At 48.8% G+C, this 23,337-nt stretch overlaps 1 protein-coding gene across 12 annotated transcripts in view; it reads right to left on the bottom strand.

Annotated features, from left to right (window-relative positions):
- Window positions 1-23,337, bottom strand: part of MGA (MAX dimerization protein MGA) — a 428,176-nt gene that overhangs the window by 234,667 nt on the left and 170,172 nt on the right. For 10 of the 12 annotated variants that reach the window (XM_063947913.1, XM_063947912.1, XM_063947915.1 and 7 more), the window contains exon 10: window positions 22,435-22,637. In XM_063947913.1, the coding sequence (XP_063803983.1) occupies window positions 22,435-22,637 (203 nt within the window). The remainder of the gene's footprint in view (window positions 1-22,434; window positions 22,638-23,337) is intronic. The other 2 variants (XM_063947916.1, XM_063947911.1) reach the window with 1 other exon arrangement.

Below are 23,337 nucleotides of genomic sequence, written 5' to 3' on the forward strand. Positions count from 1 at the left end.
AAACCACCATTTTTCACAGGATCCTTGTGCAATGATGCACTGATACTTTTCCTGGTTTTAGGAGGTTCCTGACTAGCTCGGATAACTCCCTGGCTTTCTTCTCCGGGAGAAAACATCCTTTTTTGGACTGTGTCCAGAATCATCCCTAGGAACAGTAGACGTGTCGTCGGAAAAAACTGCGATTTTGGAATATTTAGAATCCACTCGTGCTGTCGTAGAACTACTTAAGATAGTGCTACTCCGACCTCCAACTGTTCTCTGGACCTTGCCCTTATCAGGAAAGCGTCCATATTTCTTTTAAGAAGAATCATCATTTCGGCCATTACCTTGGTAAAGACCCGGGGTGCCGTGGACAATCCAAACGGCAGCGTCTGAACTGATAGTGACAGTTCTGTACCACGAACCTGAGGTACCCTTGGTGAGAAGGCAAATTTGGACATGTAGGTAAGCGTCCCTGATATCCAGTGACACCATATCGTCCCCTTCTTCCTGGTTCGCTATCACTACTCTGAGTGACTCCATCTTGATTTGAACGCTTGTATGTAAGTGTTCAAATATTTCAGATCTCACCGAGCCGTCTGGCTTCAGTACCACAATATAGTGTGGAATAATACCCCTTCCCTTGTTGTAGAAGGGGTACTTTGATTATCACCTGCTGGGAATACAGCCTGTGAATTGTTCCCAATACTGCCTCCCTGTCGGAGGGAGACGTTGGTAAAGCAGACTTCAGGAACTTGTGAGGGGGAGACGTCTCGAATTTCCAATGTACACCTGGGATACTACGTGTAGGATCCAGGAGTCCACTTGTGAGTGAGCCCCCTGCGTGCTGAAACTCTTGAGATGACCCCCTACCGCACCTGAGTCCGCTTGTACGGCCCCAGCGTCATGCTGCGGACTTGGCAGAAGCTGTGGAGGGCTTCTGTTCCTGGGAATGGGCTGCCTGCTGCAGTCTTCTTCCCTTTCCTCTACCCCTGGGCAGATATGACTGGCCCTTTTGCCCGCCTGCCCTTATGGGGATGAAAGGACTGAGACTGAAAAGACTGTGTCCTTTTCTGCTGAGATGTGACTTGGGGTAACAAAAGGTGGATTTTTCAGCTGTTGCCATGGCCACCAGGTCCGATGGACCGCCCCTTTATACGGCAATACTTCCATGTGCCGTCTGGAATCTGCATCACCTGACCACTGTCGTGTCTTCGTCTGGCAGATATGGACATCACATTTACTCTTGATGCCAGAATGCAAATATCCCTCTGCGCATCTCGCATATATAGAAATGCATCCTTTAAATGCTCTATAGTCAATAAAATCTTGTCCCTGTCAAGGGTATCAATATTTTCAGTCAGGAAATCCGACCAAGCCCCCTCAGCGCTGCACATCCAGTCTGAGGCGATTGCTGGTCGTAGTATAACACCAGTATGTGTGTATATACTTTTAGGATATTTTTCAGCTTCCTATCAGCTGGCTCCTTGAGGGCTGCCGTATCTGGAGACGGTAACGCCCCTTGTTTTTATAAGCGTGTGAGCGCCTTATCCACCCTAAGGTGTGTTTCCCAACTCGCCCTAACTTCTGGCGGGAAAGGGTATACCGCCAATAATTTTCTATCGGAGGAAACCCACGTATCATCACACACTTCATTTAATTTATCTGATTCAGGAAAAACTACAAGTAGTTTATTCACACCCTACATAATACCCTTATTTGTGGTACTTGTAGTATCAGAAATATGTAACACCTCCTTCATTGCACTTAACATGAAACGTGTGGCCCTAAAGGAAAATACGTTTGTTTCTTCACCGTCGACACTGGAGTCAGTGTCCGTGTCTGTGTCGACCGACTGAGGTAAATGGGCGTTTTTACAAGCCCCTGACGGTGTCTGAGACGCCTGGACAGGTACTAATTTGTTTGCCGGCCGTCTCATGTCGTCAACCGACCTTGCAGCGTGTTGACATTATCACGTAATTCCTAAATAAGCCATCCATTCCAGTGTCGACTCCCTAGAGAGTGACATCACCAATACAGGCAATTTGCTCCACCTCCTCACCAACATCGTCCTCCTACATGTCGACACACACGTACCGACACACATCACACACACAGGGAATGCTCTGATAGAGGACAGGACCCCACTAGCCCTTTGGGGAGACAGAGGGAGAGTTTGCCAGCACACACCAAAAACGCTATAATTATACAGGGACAACCCCTTATACAAGTGTTTTCCCTTATAGCATTTTTATATATGTAATCATATCGCCAAATAAGTGCCCCCCCTCTCTGTTTTAACCCTGTTTCTGTAGTGCAGTGCAGGGGAGAGCCTGGGAGCCTTCCTCACAGCAGAGCTGAGCAGGAAAATGGCGCCGTGTGCTGAGGAGAATAGGCCCCGCCCCTTTTTCGGCGGGCTCTTCTCTCGGAGTTTGTGAGATCTGGCAGGGGTTAAATACATCCATATAGCCTCAAGGGCTATATGTGATGTATTTTAGCCATAAAAAGGTATTATACATTGCTGCCCAGGGCGCCCCCCCCCAGCGCCCTGCACCCTCAGTGACAGTTGGTGACTGTTGGTGAAGTGTGCTGACAACAATGGCGCACAGCTGCAGTGCTGTGCGCTACCTTATGAAGACTGAAAGTCTTCTGCCGCCTGTTTCTGGACCTCTTCAACTTCGGCATCTGCAAGGGGGGTCGGCGGCACGGCTCCGGGACCGGACTCCATGGCTGGGCCTGTGTTCGATCCCTCTGGAGCTAATGGTGTCCAGTAGCCTAAGAAGCAAATCCATCCTGCACGCAGGTGAGTTTACTTCTCTCCCCTAAGTCCCTCGTAGCAGTGAGCCTGTTGCCAGCAGGACTCACTGAAAATAAAAAACCTAACTTAAACTTTTATTCTAAGCAGCTCAGGAGAGCCACCTAGATTGCACCCTTCTCGTCGGGCACAAAAATCTAACTGAGGCTTGGAGGAGGGTCATAGGGGGAGGAGCCAGTGCACACCACCTGATCCTAAAGCTTTTATTATTGTGCCCTGTCTCCTGCGAAGCCGCTATATCCCCATGGTCCTTACGGAGTTCCCAGCATCCACTAGGACGTCAGAGAAAAGATTTTACTCACCGGTAAATCTATTTCTCGTAGTCCGTAGTGGATGCTGGGAACTCCGTAAGGACCATGGGGAATAGCGGGCTCCAAAGGAGGCTGGGCACTCTAGAAAGATTTATGACTACCTGGTGTGCACTGGCTCCTCCCACTATGACCCTCCTCCAAGCCTCAGTTAGGACACTGTGCCCGGACGAGCTGACATAATAAGGAAGGATTTTGAATCCCGGGTAAGACTCATACCAGCCACACCAATCACACCGTATAACTCGTGATACTATACCCAGTTAACAGTATGAATATAACTGAGCCTCTCAACAGATGGCTCAACAATAACCCTTTAGTTAGGCAATAACTATATACAAGTATTGCAGACAATCCGCACTTGGGATGGGCGCCCAGCATCCACTACGGACTACGAGAAATAGATTTACCGGTGAGTAAAATCTTATTTTCTCTGACGTCCTAGTGGATGCTGGGAACTCCGTAAGGACCATGGGGATTATACCAAAGCTCCCAAACGGGCGGGAGAGTGCGGGTGACTCTGCAGCACCGAATGAGAGAACTCCAGGTCCTCCTCAGCCAGGGTATCAATTTTGTAGAATTTTGCAAAAGTGTTTGCCCCTGACCAAGTAACAGCTCGGCAAAGTTGTAAAGCCGAGACCCCTCGGGCAGCCGCCCAAGATGAGCCCACCTTCCCTGTGGAATGGGCTTTCACTGATTTAAGATGCGGCAGTCCAGCCGCAGAATGCGCCTGCTGAATCGTGTCACAGATCAAGCGAGCGATAGTCTGCTTAGAAGCAGGAGCACCCAGCCTGTTGGGTGCATACAGGATAAATAGCGAGTCAATTTTTCTGACTCTAGCCGTCCTGGAACATAAGTAACTTGGAATCCTCCAAGTCCCTAGTAGCCGCAGGCACCACAATAGGTTGGTTCAAGTGAAAAGCTGATACCACCTTAGGGAGAAACTGGGGACGAGTCCTCAATTCTGCCCTATCCATATGGAAAATCAGATAAGGACTTTTATATGACAAAGCCGCCAATTCTGATACACGCCTGGCCGAAACCAAGGCCAATAACATGACCACTTTCAACGTGAGATATTTTAGATCCACGGTTTTTAGTGGTTCAAACCAATGTGATTTTAAGAAACTCAACACCACGTTGAGATCCCAAGGTGCCACTGGAGGCACAACCGGGGGCTGAATATGCAGCACTCCTTTTACAATGTCTGAACTTCAGGTACTGAAGCTAATGCTTTCTGGAAGAAAATCGACAGAGCCGAGATCTGTATCTTAATGGAGCCTAATTTTAGGCCCATAGACACTCCTGCTTGTAGGAAATGCAGAAATCGACCTAGTTGAAATTCCTCTGTTGGGGCCTTTTTTGGCCTCACACCAAGCAACATATTTCCGCCATATGCGGTGATAATGTTTTGCAGTTACATCTTTCCTGGCTTGAATCAGCGTAGGAATGACTTCCTCCGGAATGCCCTTTTCCTTTAGGATCCGGCGTTCAACCGCCATGCCATCAAAACGTAGCCGCAGTAAGTCTTGGAACAGACAGGGCCCCTGCTGCAGCAGGTCCTGTCTGAGCGGCAGAGGCCATGGGTCCTCTGATACATTTTCTTGAAGTTCTGGGTACCAGGCTCTTCTTGGCCAATCCGGAACCACGAGTATCGTTCTTACTCTTCGCCTTCTTATTATTCTCAGTACCTTTGGTATGAGAGGCAGAGGGGGGAACACATAAAACAACTGGTACACCCACGGTGTTACCAGAGCGTCCACAGCTATCGCCTGAAGGTCCCTTGACCTGGCGCAATATCTTTTATAGCTTTTTGTTGAGGCGGGACGCCTTCATGTCCACCTGTGGCCTTTCCCAATGGTGTACAATTCTTTGGAAGACTTCTGGATGAAGTCCCTACACTCTCGGGTGGAAGTCGTGTCTGCTGAGAAGATCTGCTTCCCAGTTGTCCACTCCGGGAATGAACACTGCTGACAGTGCTAACACATGATTTTCCGCCCATCGGAGAATCCTTGTGGCTTCTGCCATCGCCATCCTGCTTCCTGTGCCGCCCTGTTGGTTTACATGGGCGACTGCCGTGATGTTGCCTGATTGGATCAGGACCGGCTGGTTTTGAAGCAGAGGCCTTGCCTGACTCAGGGCATTGTAAATGGCCCTCTGTTCCAGAATATTTATGTAGGGAAGTCACCTGACTTGACCAAAGTCCCTGGAAGTTTCTTCCCTGTGTGACTGCACCCCAGCCTCAAAGGCTGGCATCCATGGTCACTAGGACCTAGTCCTGTATGTCGAACCTGCGGCCCTCTTGAAGATGGGCACTCTGCAGCCACTACAGTAGAGATACCCTGGTCCTTGGAGACAGGGTTATCAGCCGATGCATCTGAAGATGCGATCCGGACCACTTGTCCAACAGGTCCCCCTGAAAAGTTCTTGCATGGAACCTGCCGAATGGGATTGCTTCGTAGGAAGCTAACATTTTTCCCAGGACTCGCGTGCAATGATGCACCGATAACTGTTTTGGCTTCAGGAGGTCTCTGACTAGAGATGACAGCTCCTTGGCTTTCTCCACCGGGAGAAACACTTATTTCTGGTCTGTGTCCAGAATCATCCCCAGGAACAGTAGACGTGTCGTAGGAACCAGCTGTGACTCTGGACTGTTTAGAATCCAACCGTGCTGTTGTAGCACTTTCCAAAATAGTGCTACCCCGACTAGCAACTGCTCCTTGGACCTCGCCCTTATAAGGAGATTGTCCAAGTACGGGATAATTAAAACTCCCCTTTTTCGAAGGAGTATCATCATTCCGGCCATTACCTTGGTAACACCCTCGGTGCCATGTACAGTCCAAACGGCAGAGTCTGGACTTGGTAATGGTAATCCTGTACCACAAATCTGAGGTACTCCTGACGAGGATAGTAAATATGGACATGCAGGTAAGCATCCTTATTGTCCCGGGATACCATGTAATCCCCCTCGTCCAGGCTTGCAATAACCGCCCTGAGCGATTCCATCTTGAACTTGAATTTTTTTATGCATGTGTTCAAGGATTTTAAATATAAAGAAGGGTCACACCGAACCATGCGGTTTCGGTACCCCAAACCGTGTGGAATAGTAACCCCGTCCTTGTTGAAGTAGGGGCACCTTAAGTATTACCTGCTGGGAATACAGCTTATTAATTGCCTCTAGCACAGCCTCCCTGCCTGAGGGAGTTGTCGGCAAGGCATATTTGAGGAAACGGCGGGGGGAAGACATCTCGAATTCCAGCTTGTACCCCTGAAATACTACTTGAATGAAACAGGGATCCACCTGTGAGCGAGCCCACTGATCGCTGAAACTTTTGAGACGGCCCCCCACCGTACCTGGCTACACCTGTGGAGCCCCCGCGTCATGCTGTGGACTCAGGGGAAAGCGAGAGAAGAATTATGATTCTGGGAACAGGCTGACTGGTGCAGCTTTTTCCCTCTTCCCTTGTCTTTGTACAGAAAGGAAGCGCCTTTGACCCGCTTGCTTTTCTGAAGCCGAAAGGACTGTACCTGATAATACAGTGCTTTCTTAGTCTGTGAGGAAAACGGAGGTAAAAATATTTCTTCCCAGCTGTTGCTGCGGATACGAGGTCCCAGAGACCATCCCCAAATAATTCCTCACCCTTATAAGGCAGAATCTCTATGCGCCTTTTAAGGTCAGCATCACCTGTCCAGTGACAGGTCTCTAATACCCTCCTGACAGAATGGACATTACATTCATTTTGGATGCCAGCCGGCAAAATATCCCTCTGTGCATCCCTCATATATAAGACGACGTCTTTAATATGTTCTCATGTTAGCAAACTAGTATGTTTGACAGGGTCACCGACCACGCTGCAGCAGCACGCTCTGCAGGTTTCAGTCTAGTACCTGAGTGTGTAAATACAGACTTCAGGATAGCCTCCTGCTTTTTATCAACAGGTACCTTCAAAGTGGCCGTTCCTAAAACGGCAGTGCCACCTATTTTGACAACCGTGTGAGCGCCTTATCCACCCTAGGGGATATCTCCCAGCGTAACTTATCCTCTGGCGGGAAAAGGTACGCCATCAGTAACTTTTTAGAAATTACCAGTTTCTTATCAGGGGGAACCCACGCTTTTCACACACTTCATTCATTCATCTGATGGGGGAACAAAACACTGCCTGCTTTTTCTCCCCAAACATAAAAACCCCATTTTTAGAGGTTAATGTCAGAAATGTGTAACACATTATTTTTATTGCCGGGATCAAGTCACGGATGTTCCTAGTGGATTGTGTATATGTCTCAACCTTGTCGACACTGGAGTCAGACTCCGTGTCGACATCTGTGTCTGCCATCTGAATGAGCGGGCGTTTTTGAGCCCCTGATGGCCTTTGAGACGCCTGGGCAGGCACGGGCTGAGAAGCCGGCTGTCCCACAGCTGTTACGTCATCCACCCTTTTATGTAAGGAGTTGACACTGTCGGTTAATACCTTTTACCTAACCATCCACTCTGGTGTCGGCCCCACAGGGGGCGACATCACATTTATCGGCATCTGCTCCGTCCCTATATAAGCCTCCTCCTCAAACATGTCGACACAGCTGTACCGACACACCGCACACACACAGGGAATGCTCTGACTGAGGACAGGACCCACAAAGCCCTTTGGGGAGACAGAGAGAGAGAGTATGCCAGCACACACCAGAGCGCTATATAATGAGGGGATTAACACTATAACTGAGTGAATTTTCCCCCATAGCTGCTTGTATATACAATATTGCGCCTAAATTTAGTGCCCCCCCCCTCTCTTTTTTACCCTTTGAGCCTGAAAACTACAGGGGAGAGCCTGGGGAGCTTTCTTTCAGTTGCACTGTGAAGAGAAAATGGCGCCATGTGTCTGAGGGAGATAGCTCCGCCCCTTTTCCGCGGCCTATTCTCCCGCTTTTTTCTGGCTTCTGGCAGGGGTATTTACCACATATATAGCCTCTGGGGCTATATATTGTGGTATTTTTGCCAGCCAAGGTGTTTTTATTGCTGCTCAGGGCGCCCCCCCCAAGCGCCCTGCACCCTCAGTGACCGGAGTGTGAAGTGTGTATGAGGAGCAATGGCGCACAGCTGCAGTGCTGTGCGCTACCTTGGTGAAGACTGATGTCTTCTGCCGCCGTTTTTCCGGACCTCTTCTTGCTTCTGGCTCTGTAAGGGGGACGGCGGCGCGGCTCCGGGACCGAACACCAAGGACTGGGCCTGCGGTCGATCCCTCTGGAGCTAATGGTGTCCAGTAGCCTAAGAAGCCCAATCCGGCTGCAAGCAGGCGAGTTCGCTTCTTCTCCCCTTAGTCCCTCGCTGCAGTGAGCCTGTTGCCAGCAGGTCTCACTGAAAATAAAAAACCTAAATCTATACTTTCTTTCTAAGGGCTCAGGAGAGCCCCTAGTGTGCATCCAACCTCGGCCGGGCACAAGATCCAACTGAGGCTTGGAGGAGGGTCATAGTGGGAGGAGCCAGTGCACACCAGGTAGTCATAAATCTTTCTTGAGTGCCCAGCCTCCTTCAGAGCCCGCTATTCCCCATGGTCCTTACGGAGTTCCCAGCATCCACTAGGACGTCAGAGAAATAGGATTTTGGTACCTACTGGTAAATCCTTTTCTCGTAGTCCGTAGAGGATACTGGGGTCCACATTAGTACCATGGGGGTATAGACGGGTTCACCAGGAGCCATTAACACTTTAAGAGTTTGAGAATGTGGGCTGGCTCCTCCCTCTATGCCCCTCCTACCAGACTCAGTCTAGAAACTGTGCCCGAGGAGACAACATACTTTGAGAGAAGGATTATACACAGATAGTGGTGAGATTCATACTAGCTCACACATACAAGGCACGTCAAGACAACTAGCTTGAACTACTCAGCAACAGCTGAAACATTACTTACCAAGTAACAATGTAGTACTCAACTAAAACGAAGTTGTACTGAACCAAATAACATTTGCAGGAAAACAAAGCGCTGGGCGGGCACCCAGCATCCTCTACGGACTACGAGAAAAGGATTTACCGGTAGGTACCAAAATCCTATTTTCTCTTACGTCCTAGAGGATGCTGGGGTCCACATTAGTACCACCGGGATGTACCAAAGCTCCCAGAACAGGAAGGAGAGTACGGAGGCTCCTGCAGAACTGATTAACTGAACTTCAGATCATCAGAGGCCAAAGTATCGAACCTGTAAAACTTTGCAAACGTGTTCGACCCAGACCAAGTTGCAGCTCGGCAAAGTTATACTGCCGAGACACCCCAGGAAGCCGCCCAGGAAGACCCCACTTTACGAGTAGAGTGGGCCTTAACAGATTTTAGACACGGCAGTCCTGACGTAGAATAAGCGTGCTGGATAGTGAACCGAATCCAGCGAGAAATAGTCTGTTTAGAAGCAGGACATCCAATTTTCTTGGGATCATATAGGACAAACAGAGTCTGACTTTCTATGACGAGTAGTTCTCTTCACATATATCTTCAGGGCCCTTACGACATCCAAGGACTTTGAAGTAATTGAGGAGACAGTAGCCGCTGGCACCACAATAGGTTGGTTGATATGAAATGCCGACACAACCTTCAGAAGAAACTGCTGACGAGTCCGGAGCTCAGATCCATCTTCATGGAAGATCAAGTAAGGGCTTTTACAGGATAAAGCCCCCAACTCGGATACATGTCTAGCAGAAGCTAAGGCCAACAAAGTGACCACCTTCCATGTAAGAAATTTGACCTCTACCTCCTGTAGAGGTTCAAACCAATCCGACTGGAGGAACTGAAACACCACGTTAAGGGTCCCAAGGTGCCGTAGGCGGTACAAAGGGAGGTCGGATATGCAGAACTCCCTTCAAAAAGGTCTGTACCTCAGGGAGGGCAGCCAATTGTTTCTGAAAGAAGATGGATAGGGCCGAGATCTGGACCTTCACAGGTCCCAACCGCAGACCCATATCCACTCCTGCTTGCAGGAAGAGGAGGAAACGTCCCAGTCTAAACTTCACCTAAGTAAACTTCTTGGACTCACACTAAGAGATATATTTCTTCCAAATACGATGGTAATGTTTAGACGTTACCCCTTTCCTAGCCTGTATGAGGGTAGAAATAACCTTCTTCAGAATACCCTTCCGAGCAAGAATCAGGCGCTCAAATGCCATGCCGTCAAACGTAGCCACGGTAAGTCTTGATAGGCGAACGGCCCCTGCTGCAGCAGGTCCTACCGAAGAGGAAGAGGCCTCGGCTCTTCTTGCAGTAGATTCAGAAGGTCCGCGTACCAAGCACTTCTTGGCGAGTCTGGGGCAATGAGGATCGCTTGAACCCTTGTTCTCCGTATGAGCTTTAGGGTTCTTGGGATGAGTGGGAGTGGTGGAAACACGTACACTGTCTGGAACACCCACGGAGACACCAGGGCGTCCACTGCCTGTGGGTCCCTCGACCTGGAACAATAACGCCGAAGCTTCTTGTTGAGACGAGAGGCCATCATGTCTATTTAGGGTAAGCCCCAAAGATCTGTTATTTCCTTGAACACATCCGGATGGAGTCTCCACTCTCCTAGATGGAAATCGTGTCTGCTGAGGAAGTCTGCTTCCCAGTTGTCTGCTCCCGGAATGAAGATGGCTGACAGCGCCAACGCATGCTTTTCTGTCCAGAGGAGTATTCTGGTCACCTCTGACATTGACGCTCTGCTCTTCGTTCTGTCTTGTCGGTTTATGTAAGCCACTGTTGTTACGTTGTCAGACTGTACTTGAATGGCCCGATTTCTCAGAAGAGGGGGTGCCTGAAGAAGACCGTTGTAGACTGCTCTTAGTTCCAGGATGTTGATGGGCAGGCCGGCTTCCAGGATTGACAACCGTCCTTGGAAGTTTACTCCTTGAGTGACTGATCCCCAGCCCCGGAGGCTCGCATCCGTGGTTAAAAGGACCCAGTCCTGAATCCCAAACCTGCGTCCCTCCAGAAGGTGAGGCAATTGGAGCCACCAGAGGAGTGAAATCTTAGCCTTTGGCGACAGACGAATTCTCTGGTGCATGTGGAGATGAGATCCCGACCACTTGTCCTGGAGCTCCAGTTGGAAGGTCCGAGAATGGAACCTCCCGAACTGGAGAGCCTCGTAAGAGGCCACCATCTTTCCCAATAGGCGAATGCATTGATGAACAGACACCCGGGGTGGTTTCAGGACATACCGGACCATAGCTTGTATCACCAATGCCTTTTCCTGCGGAAGAAACACCCTCTGCACTTCCGTATCCAGGATTATTCCCAGAAATGACAACCTCTGGGTTGGTTCCAAGTGTGACTTTGGAAGATTCAGAATCCAACCGTGACTCTGGAGCAGTCGTGTTGCGAGAACAATGGACTGCAGTAGCTTCTCCTTGGACGATGCCTTTATCAGCAGATCGTCCAGATATGGAATAATGTTCACACCTTGCTTGCGGAGGAGAATCATCATTTCCACCATCACCTTGGTAAACACCCTCGGTGCTGTGGAGAGGCCGAATGGCAGGGCTTGGAACTGGAAATGACAGTCCAGCAATGCGAAGTGAAGATGAGCCTTATATGGCAGCCAGATCGGAATGTGGAGGTACGCATTCTTGATATCCAGTGATACCAGGAATTCCCCTTCTTCCAGACCTCATATCACCGCCCTGAGAGACTCCATCTTGAACTTTAACTCCTTTAGATAGGGGTTCAATGATTTTAGGTTCAGAATGGGCCCGACCGAACCATCTGGTTTCGGTACCATGAAAAGGTTCGAATAGTAACCTTTGGTCAGCATGTGAGGTGGCACTGGCACAATGACCTGTGCCTCCACCAGCTTTTGGACAGCGTCTTGTAGTACAGTGCTGTCCTCCAAAAGAGTTGGTAAGCCTGACTTGAAAAAGCGATGAGGAGGGAGACTTTGAAATTCCAGCCTGTATCCCTGAGACACAATATCTATCACCCAGGGATCCAGACCGGACGATACCCAGACATGACTGAAGTGTCTGAGTCTCGCTCCCACTGGCCCCACCACCAGGGCGAGCAGTCCACAGTCATGCGGAGGACTTTGGCGTACCCGAAGTAGGCTTTTGTTCCTGGGAACCTGCAGCGGCAGGTTTCTTGGACTTAACCCGACCTCCCCTAAAGAAGGTATTGGATGTTCTGGCCTTTCTAGGCTTGTTAGGCCGAAAGGACTGCGTCGCCGCTGAAGAGAAAGATTTTGGAGAAATGGAGACTTACCCGCTGTAGCGGTGGATATCCACACGTCTAGAACTTCCCCAAAGAGAGCCTGACCTGTATAGGGTAGGGACTCCACACTCCATCGGCCGACCATGGCCCAGCCACAGTCCCCGACGTGCCGAAACAGACATGGAAGATATTCCCACAGCCATGGAACCCAGGTCTTTCATGTATTCTACCAAAAAAAACCTGCTGAATCATGTATGTTGCGTAAATATAAAGCAACGTCATTCCATCGTATCCAAATCCTCAAGTAAGGTAGCCGACCACTTTACTATAGCCTTTGCAATCCATGCAGTAGCAATAGTGGGACGTAATATGGCCCCTGAAGCAGTGTACGTTGATTTAAGCGTATTTTTTTTTCAATTTTTCTATCAACTGGCTCCTTTAAGGCGGTAGATCCTGGAACATCCAAAACCACCCTCTTTGAGAGTCTGGACACAGATGTGTCAACAATTGGCGGGTTTCCCATTTTTTCCTATCCTCCTCAGGGAAAGGAAATTCCACCAGCACCCTTTTTCAGGGACCTGGATTTTTTTCTCAGGGTTTACCCATGCTTTTTCAAATACAGCATTCAATTCCTTAGACGCAGGGAAGGTTAGCGATGCTTTTTTATTTTCAGTGAAAAAAGCCTCCTCAACCTGCTCAGGTGTGGTATCATTAACATTAAACACATCCCTGATAGCCCCTATCAACAATTGCACCCCCTTTGCAAGAGATGCGGACCCCCGCAACACATCCCCATCACCGTTTGTGGTGTCAGAATCGGTATCCGTGTCGTCTTGTGTGACATGCACAAGTGCACGTCTGTGGTGGTATATAGCGGGGCGACCTGAGGTACCAGAAACCGGCCATACTGCCATAGAGCTCTGTAATACCTGGGTTGCAGATTCATTACTTGCAACCCTGTCAGAAATCTGAGAAATCAAGTTTTGATAGAGGAAAACCACTCTGGTTCCCTTGCTGGTATCTGTGCTAAACCAGTGCTATCCTGATTACATGGAATGGGATCATCCTGGGAGGATAAATCCTCTGCAGCATATGACACAGTGTCCCTGGACATAGCTGAAGGAGACCACCAAATACTCCACACACACACACACACACACACACAGGTGGGGGCAGACAGTTTCCAACCCCAAGAATGGCAAGAGAGACACAGAGATTGGAGCCAACCCACACACAGCGCTTTTAGTAAAGGGAGACTCCTCGTCAGCGCTGACTGTGCACCTTAATAGGATACACAGTCGTTTTACAGCCTCCCCCTCCCTTCTACAACCCCCTGGTACCATGTACAGATAGCTGGAGTTGCTGTGGAGGGACCTGTTCTTCCTCTCAGCGCTGTGCAGGCAGGAAAATGTCGCTGGAACGCTGCTGGGTCCACTCTGAGGAGAAGCTCCGCTCCCTTAACCATTTGCCTGGCATGGTCACATCAGATGCGACCATGCCTGCAAATGCTCTATCTGACCTGGTCGCACAGGATGCGACCAGTCAGATAGAGAGAGTGTTAGCAGCGGCAGGTAAGACAAACTTCCCTCCGCTGCTGCTGTCAGAGGGCCTGGAAGGTCCTTCTGCCTCCCTGCACTCTCCCCGTGTCTGCCGATCACTGCTTATCGGTCAGCATGGCAGGATCCACCCCCTCCAGCGGCTGCAGACAATGGCAGCCGCTGTGGAGAGTAAATGAACCCTCCCAAGCCACCCCTGTATACCTGCAGGATGTCCCGGCTTTCAAAATGAAAGCCGCGATGGTCGCAATGTTCCGATGGTCATGATGTACCCGATCGATGTTTCTGGGTTATTTTTTTTTAGAATTTTTTTTTTTTCCCTATTTTTTTTTTTTTTTTTACTAAAATCATTTGGGATAGGTTTAAGTCATGATCTTCACATAATTCACTCAAAAACCCCGACAATTTCGGAGTGGTTTTCGGCGAAATAAATAGTCAGTTAAGTGGTTAGTGGCGCTGTCTTCCCGCTCTTCAAGGATTATTCTGGCCGGAGGTAAAATGTGCTGGCTGAGATCTGCGGACCCCGACAGACTTCTGGACCAGTGTGGGGGTAAGCGCTGGCCCAGTGCGCCCCTCACAGAGCCACACCATGTGCCTCTGAGCCTTCCCCGTTGCCGCCATCTTCACACCGGCCCCCCATGCTTGCTAGGGGGGTCGGTGTCTCACTCACCACTCTTCAGATCTGTAAGGTGTTGGCGGCATGCTGCTGGAGCGAGTTCCCTTGTGGCGGAGAACGAGCCGACACCTCTGGAGCTCAGTGTCCAGTCAGCGGAGACAGTGGCTCAGACCCCGCAGGGCGGACACTGCTCCCCCCTCTTAGTCCCTCGCTGCAGGCAGGCTGTTGCCAACAGCCTCCTGTAAAATAAATAAACTTTACTAGAAAAGCACTGTAGAGCTCCCCTAGCTGTGACCGGCTCCTCCGGGCCCATTTTCTAAACGGAGTCTGGTAGGAGGGGCATAGAGGGAGGAGCCAGCCCACACTCTCAAACTCTTAAAGTGCCAATGGCTCTTGGTGGACCCGTCTATATCCCATGGTACAAATGTGGACCCCAGCATCCTCTAAGACGTAAGAGAAACCTAGAATTTGACCATACATAAGAACCATTTGGCCCATCTAGCCTGCCCCTTTTTCTTTTCTTTTTTTTTAAACCTATTGGTAACCTCAACCCTATTTGATCCCAATTACCATGTAAGGATATTCATATGCCTATCCCAAAAATGTTCAAATTGCTCTACTGACTCCTCTGATGGGAGACTATTTCACATATACACTAACCTTTCTGTGAAGTAAGTTTTCCTCAAATTTCCCCTGAACCTACCTCCCTTTAGTCTCAGTGCATGTCCTTGTGTTCTAGTACTTCTCTTCCTTTGAAGAATGTTTATCTCCTGGACCTTGTTAAAACCCTTAATATATTTGAAAGTTTCTATCATGTCCACCCTTTCGCTTCTCTGCTCCAAACTGTACATGTTAAGAATGTTTAGTGTTTCCAGGTAAGTCCACAACTAGAGGTATAAAGAGGGTGGAGAAACTTAGGGCAAAATAAAATAAGAATTTACTTACCGATAATTCTATTTCTCGTAGTCCGTAGTGGATGCTGGGGACTCCGTAAGGACCATGGGGAATAGCGGCTCCGCAGGAGACTGGGCACATCTAAAGAAAGCTTTAGGACTATCTGGTGTGCACTGGCTCCTCCCCCTATGACCCTCCTCCAAGCCTCAGTTAGGATACTGTGCCCGGACGAGCGTACACAATAAGGAAGGATTTTGAATCCCGGGTAAGACTCATACCAGCCACACCAATCACACTGTACAACTTGTGATCTGAACCCAGTTAACAGCATGATAACAGAGGAGCCTCTAGAAAAGATGGCTCACTACAGCAATAACCCGATTTTTTGGTAACAATAACTATGTACCAGTATTGCAGACAATCCGCACTTGGGATGGGCGCCCAGCATCCACTACGGACTACGAGAAATAGAATTATCGGTAAGTAAATTCTTATTTTCTCTAACGTCCTAAGTGGATGCTGGGGACTCCGTAAGGACCATGGGGATTATACTTAAGCTCCCAAACGGGCGGGAGAGTGCGGATGACTCTGCAGCACCAAATGAGAGAACTCCAGGTCCTCCTCAGCCAGGGTATCAATTTTGTAGAATTTTACAAACGTATTTGCTCCTGACCAAGTAGCTGCTCGGCAAAGTTGTAAAGCCGAGACCCCTCGGGCAGCCGCCCAAGATGAGCCCACCTTCCTTGTGGAGTGGGCATTTACAGATTTTTGGCTGTGGCAGGCCTGCCACAGAATGTGCAAGCTGAATTGTACTACAAATCCAACGAGCAATAGTCTGCTTAGAAGCAGGAGCACCCAGCTTGTTGGGTGCATACAGGATAAACAGCGAGTCAGATTTCCTGACTCCAGCCGTCCTGGAAACATATATTTTCAGGCCCTGACAACGTCTAGCAACTTGGAGTCCTCCAAGTCCCTAGTAGCCGCAGGCACCACAATAGGTTGGTTCAGGTGAAACGCTGAAACCACCTTAGGGAGAAACTGAGGACGAGTCCTCAATTCCGCCCTGTCCGAATGGAAAATCAGATAAGGGCTTTTACAGGATAAAGCCGCCAATTCTGACACGCGCCTGGCCCAGGCCAGGGCCAACAGCATGACCACTTTCCATGTGAGATATTTTAACTCCACAGATTTAAGTGGTTCAAACCAATGTGACTTTTGGAACCCAAAAACTACATTGAGATCCCAAAGTGCCACTGGAGGCACAAAAGGAGGCTGTATATGCAGTACCCCTTTTACAAACGTCTGAACTTCAGGGACTGAAGCTAGTTCTTTTTGGAAGAAAATTGACAGAGCCGAAATTTGAACCTTAATGGACCCCAATTTCAGGCCCATAGACACTCCTGTTTGCAGGAAATGTAGGAATCGACCCAGTTGAATTTCCTCCGTCGGGCCTTACTGGCCTCGCACCACGCAACATATTTTCGCCAAATGCGGTGATAATGTTTTGCGGTTACATCCTTCCTGGCTTTGATCAGGATAGGGATGACTTCATCCGGAATGCCTTTTTTCCTTCAGGATCCGGCGTTCAACCGCCATGCCGTCAAACGCAGCCGCGGTAAGTCTTGGAACAGACAGGGTCCTTGCTGGAGCAGGTCCCTTCTTAGAGGTAGAGGCCACGGATCCTCCGTGAGCATCTCTTGAAGTTCCGGTTACCAAGTCCTTCTTGGCCAATCCGGAGCCACGAATATAGTGCTTACTCCTCTCCATCTTATCAATCTCAGTACCTTGGGTATGAGAGGCAGAGGAGGGAACACATACACTGACTGGTACACCCACGGTGTTACCAGAGTGTCTACAGCTATTGCCTGAGGGTCCCTTGACCTGGCGCAATACCTGTCGAGTTTTTCCCAACGGTTTATAATCATGTGGAAGACTTCTGGGTGAAATCCCCACTCTCCCGGGTGGAGGTCGTGCTGAGGAAGTCTGCTTCCCAGTTGTCCACTCCCGGAATGAATACTGCTGACAGTGCTATCACATGATTTTCCGCCCAGCGAAAAATCCTTGCAGCTTCTGCCATTGCCCTCCTGCTTCTTGTGCCACCCTGTCTGTTTACGTGGGCGACTGCCGTGATGTTGTCCGACTGGATCAACACCGGCTGACCTTGAAGCAGAGGTCTTGCTAAGCTTAGAGCATTGTAAATGGCCCTCAGCTTCAGGATATTTATGTGAAGTGATGTCTCCAGGCTTGACCATAAGCCCTGGATATTCCTTCCCTGTGTGACTGCTCCCCAGCCTCGCAGGCTGGCGTCCGTGGTCACCAGGACCCAGTCCTGAATGCCGAATCTGCGGCCCTCTAGAAGATGAGCACTCTGCAACCACCACAGGAGGGATACCCTTGTCCTTGGTGACAGGGTTATCCGCTGATGCATCTGAAGATGCGACCCGGACCATTTGTCCAGCAGGTCCCACTGGAAAGTTCTTGCGTGGAATCTGCCGAATGGGATTGCTTCGTAGGAAGCCACCATTTTCCCTTGTGCATTGATGCACTGAGACTTGGCTCGGTTTTAGGAGGTTCCTGACTAGCTCGGATAACTCCCTGGCTTTCTCCTCCGGGAGAAACACCTTTTTCTGGACTGTGTCCAGGATCATCCCTAGGAACAGAAGACAAGTCGTCGGAACCAGCTGCGATTTTGGAATATTGAGAATCCAATCGTGCTGCCGCAACACTACCTGAGATAGTGCTACACCGACCTCCAACTGTTCCCTGGATCTTACCCTTATCAGGGAATCGTCCAAGTAAGGTAACTAAAATTCCCTTCCTTCGAAGGAATATCATCATTTCGGTCATTACCTTGGTAAAGACCCGGGGTGCCGTGGACCATCCATACGGCAGCGTCTGAACGGATAGTGACAGTTCTGTACCATAAACCTGAGTTACCCTTGGTGAGAAGGGTAAATTTTGACATGAAGGTAAGCATCCTTGATGTCCCGAGACATCATGTAGTCCCCTTCTTCCAGGTTCGCAATCACTGCTCTGAGTGACTCAATCTTGAATTTGAACCTCTGTATGTAAGTGTTCAAAGATTTTAGATTTAGAATCGGTCTCACCGAGCCATCTGGCTTCGGTACCACAACAGTGTGGAATAATACCCCGTTCCCTGTTGCAGGAGGGGTACCTTGATTATCACCTGCTGGGAATACAGCTTGTGAATGGCTTCCAAAACTGTCTCCGTGTCAGAAGGAGACATCGGTAAAGCCGACTTTAGGAAAACGGCGAGGGGGAGACGTCTCGAATTCTAATTTGTACCCCTGAGATATCACCTGAAGGATCCAGGGGTCTACTTGCGAGTGAGCCCACTGCGCGCTGAAATTCATTGAGACGGGCCCACCACCGTGCATGATTCTGCTTGTAAAGCCCCAGCGTCATACTGAGGGCTTGGCAGAGGCGGGGGAGGGTTTCTGTTCCTGGGAACTGGCTGATTTCTGCAGCCTTTTTCCTCTCCCTCTGTCACGGGGCAGAAATGAGGAACCTTTTGCCCCTTGTCCACGAAAAGACTGCGCCTGATAATACGGCGTCTTCTCAAGTTGAGAGGCGACCTGGGGTACAAACGTGGATTTCCCAGCTTTTGCCGTGGCCACCAGGTCTGAAAGACCGACCCCAAATAACTCCTCCCCTTAATAAGGCAATACTTCTAAATGCCGTTTGGAATACGCATCACCTGACCACTGACGTGTCCATAACCCTCTACTGGTAGAAATGGACAACGCACTTAGACTTGATGCCAGTCGGCAAATATTCCGCTGTGCATCACGCATATATAGAAATGCATCTTTTAAATGCTCTATAGGCAAAAATATACTGTCCCTATCTAAGGTATCAATATTTTCAGTCAGGGAATCCGACCACGCCAACCCAGCACTGCACATCCAGGCTGAGGCTATTGCTGGTCGCAGTATAACACCAGTATGTGTGTAAATACATTTTAGGATACCCTCCTGCTTTCTATCAGCAGGATCCTTAAGGGCGGCCATCTCAGGAGAGGGTAGAGCCCTTACAAGCGTGTGAGCGCTTTATCCCCCCCTAGGGGGTGTTTCCCAACGCACCCTAACCTCTGGCGGGAAAGGATATAATGCCAATAACATTTTAGAAATTATCAGTTGTTATCGGGGGAAAACCACGCATCATCACACACCTCATTTAATTTCTCAGATTCAGGAAAACTACAGGTAGTTTTTCCTCACCGAACATAATACCCCTTTTTGGTGGTACTCGTATTATCAGAAATGTGTAAAACATTTTTCATTGCCTCAATCATGTAACGTGTGGCCCTACTGGAAGTCACATTTAAATCTTCACCGTCGACACTGGAGTCAGTATCCGTGTCGGCGTCTATATCTGCCATCTGAGGTAACGGGCGCTTTAGAGCCCCTGACGGCCTATGAGACGTCTGGACAGGCACAAGCTGAGTAGCCGGCTGTCTCATGTCAACCACTGTCTTTTATACAGAGCTGACACTGTCACGTAATTCCTTCCAACAGTTCATCCACTCAGGTGTCGACCCCCTAGGGGGTGACATCCCTATTACAGGCAATCTGCTCCGTCTCCACATCATTTTTCTCCTCATACATGTCGACACAAACGTACCGACATACAGCACACACACAGGGAATGCTCTGATAGAGGACAGGACCCCACTAGCCCTTTGGGGAGACAGAGGGAGAGTTTGCCAGCACACACCAGAGCGCTATATATATATATATATATATATATATATATATATACAGGGATAACCTTATATAAGTGTTTTTCCCCTTATAGCTGCTGTATCTTTAATACTGCGCGTAATTAGTGCCCCCCCTCTCTTTTTTAACCCTTTCTGTAGTGTAGTGACTGCAGGGGAGAGACAGGGAGCTTCACTCCAACAGAGTTGTGAGGGAAAATGGCGCCAGTGTGCTGAGGAGATAAGGCCGCCGATAAGGGGGCGGAGCCTATCTCCCATTTTTCTATGTATTCTGGCAGGGGTTAAATGCATCCATATAGCCCAGGAGCTATATGTGATGCATTTTTTGCCATCCAAGGTGTTTTTTATTGCGTCTCAGGGCGCCCCCCCCCCCCCCCCCCCCAGCACCCTCAGTGACCGGAGTGTGAAGTGTGCTGAGAGCAATGGCGCACAGCTGCAGTGCTGTGCGCTACCTTGTTGAAGACAGACGTCTTCTGCCGCCGATTTTCCGGACCTCTTCTGGCTCTGTAAGGGGGCCGGCGGCGCGGCTCTGGGACCCATCCAGGCTGGGCCTGTGATCGTCCCTCTGGAGCTAATGTCCAGTAGCCTAAGCCCAATCCACTCTGCACGCAGGTGAGTTCGCTTCTTCTCCCCTTAGTCCCTCGATGCAGTGAGCCTGTTGCCAGCAGGTCTCACTGAAAATAAAAAACCTAAACTAAAACTTTCACTAAGAAGCTCAGGATAACCCCTAGTGTGCACCCTTCTCGTTCGGGCACAGAGATCTAACTGAGGCTTGGAGGAGGGTCATAGGGGGAGGAGCCACTGCACACCAGATAGTCCTAAAGCTTTCTTTAGATGTGCCCAGTCTCCTGCGGAGCCGCTATTCCCCATGGTCCTTACGGAGTCCCCAGCATCCACTTAGGACGTTAGAGAAAATACTTTGCTATGAGGTATGCTATGAGGTAAGAGCTGCTGCCACTACTGTGGAGGAGACTACAGCTACCAGTGTCAGAGGGAAAGACTGGGCTGATCCTCAGTGTGGACACACACCTAGGGTCGGGAGGTACTCTGTAGTAATAACACCTCCAACAGGTCATAACATTTAGAGGCTGCAATACTGAGGGCATCGGTGCGTCAACAATCAATGGTACCATCAGTGGCTACCATCGATGGTATAAAACCTTCATAGGGACATCATCAATGGTTTCGCACTCCAAAGGTCATCCCTACTCTATGACATGCTGGGCTGCCGGCCAATCAGAACCGGAGGGCGGAACTTTGTGGGTGGGCTAGGGGCAGTGCTAGCCGACATCTCCTGGCATTAAGTTTAATATAAAAAAATACAAACATTGGTTCTCCACCATCTATGGCAAAATGATTGGTTATCGACTGTCAACCATCAATATTTTACAACCACCGATGGCCATGCCTAGCTGCTAAACAGTGGAAATACCCCCTTGTTTTACTAACATTGATGGCCATCCCTAGCTGCTAAACAATGGAAATGGCCTTTTAGCTTCTATAATAAAATATGGAAAGGGACACTAACCTTCATGTGACTTTTTGCCCCAGCACCAGGAATACACTCTTAATGGTGCCAGGGTAAACCGTGAATTCAAGATTTATCTGCTTCAAATAGGAGCAGAGAGTACTTACCGAGCACCAGGCATCTCAAGAACTTAATTTCTTAACAAGTTCACAGAGCAAGACAACTTGGTCCCTCCTGATATATTTCCTCATCCTATTAGAGACTAGTAAACTGGCATGGATGGATTACTAAGCCATTCTGCTATGTAAATTGGATAGATGTGGGAGTTGTCCAAGAATAAACAACCACATTGTATGCTCAAATTCATGACAGTATTTTTTTAACTTCTGTTTACAAAGACTGAAAATTTTCAGCACATTAATCATACCTTAGTCTAGCCTAACCCTCAAATATTTGTCATCAGCCCCATGTTTCAAATAGAACACATATATACACACACACACATATATATATATATATATATATATATATACATACACACACACACACACACACATTATATATATATATATATATACATACACACACACACACACACACACATATATACATACACACATATATAAACATACATACACACACACACAGTCAGTGCCTGTGATGTTAAAGAGAAAAATGTAACCATCAGGCCACCTTTGATTAGGAGTTAAAACTAAACCCTACCACATTGATTACACAATACAACTTTCTGAAGTCTGGCCAAACTGTTGATCTGGACATATGTGAGAAGCATTGGCCACTTGACGAACTTGCATTTTGTATTTAGAAGCTCTGTTTCTGTAATTTTGTTATATCAGGCTATTTTAGAGAACAGTGAATCTGAAGTGTTTGCCACATGGTCTCCTTACCACAGTGGTGGGTGTGTGGAGGTGACTAGATTTAGTTACCGCAGAGGACTTGCTCTTCTGTAAGGGTACTTTGTAGTGTAGCTCCTTGGAATCCACAAATTCTGCTTGTTCAGGAATACAAATTGGCTCTGGATCATTCTCCAAATCAGATCTATTCCAAATGGGGTAAGATTTAAAGGACTGGAATTCTGAATCCCTGTCATCTAAAATAAAATAAAACACAAAATATAAAAAAAGTTACAAATCACAGAGCACTAGTGCGTCTAGATAAGTAGCATTTCAGATACCAGTGATTAACAACAAACAGAACACAATCTAATCATCTCATTTTTTTTTGTTATAATAGTTTAAATCCACATATGTATTATATTTATATATATATATATATATATATATATATATATATATATATATATACAGTGTTCGCAAAAACGCGCTATAGCGCGTTTTTTACCCGGTATTGATGTTCAGGGACTCACATTTCCAACATGCGTGAGTCCTCTGGGACGCGCTCCGCTGCAGCCAATCCCTAGCCTGGCAGATTGATTGGCGTGGCGGCCCGGCGCCAGGCTTTAAAAACAGGAGGTGGAGCCTTGCCAGACAGGACATGATAGAGCAGCTCCGTGGCAGCAATCCTCTGTGACAGTGGGTAACCCGCGGCTGGGGAGGGGGTTTGGCTTCTGAGTGCTGCCAGTGGTCCGTGGCCGGGGAGAAGGGAGTCGGGTGCTCCGCGATCTCACGGTAGATATTTGCTTTAAGCTGTTTAAGTGGCGTGGGGAGAGGGGGGCTGTCTGTTCCCGTGGTGGGGGCTGGTTCAGGGACGGCATTACAACGAGTCTCTTTGACTCATTAAATGCCGCGAACAGCGCTGCGCCTGTTCGCCCGCCCACCACCAGTGCCCCA

Source organism: Pseudophryne corroboree, chromosome 12, assembly GCF_028390025.1.
Source record: "Pseudophryne corroboree isolate aPseCor3 chromosome 12, aPseCor3.hap2, whole genome shotgun sequence".
NCBI classification, from domain to species: Eukaryota; Metazoa; Chordata; class Amphibia; order Anura; family Myobatrachidae; genus Pseudophryne; species Pseudophryne corroboree.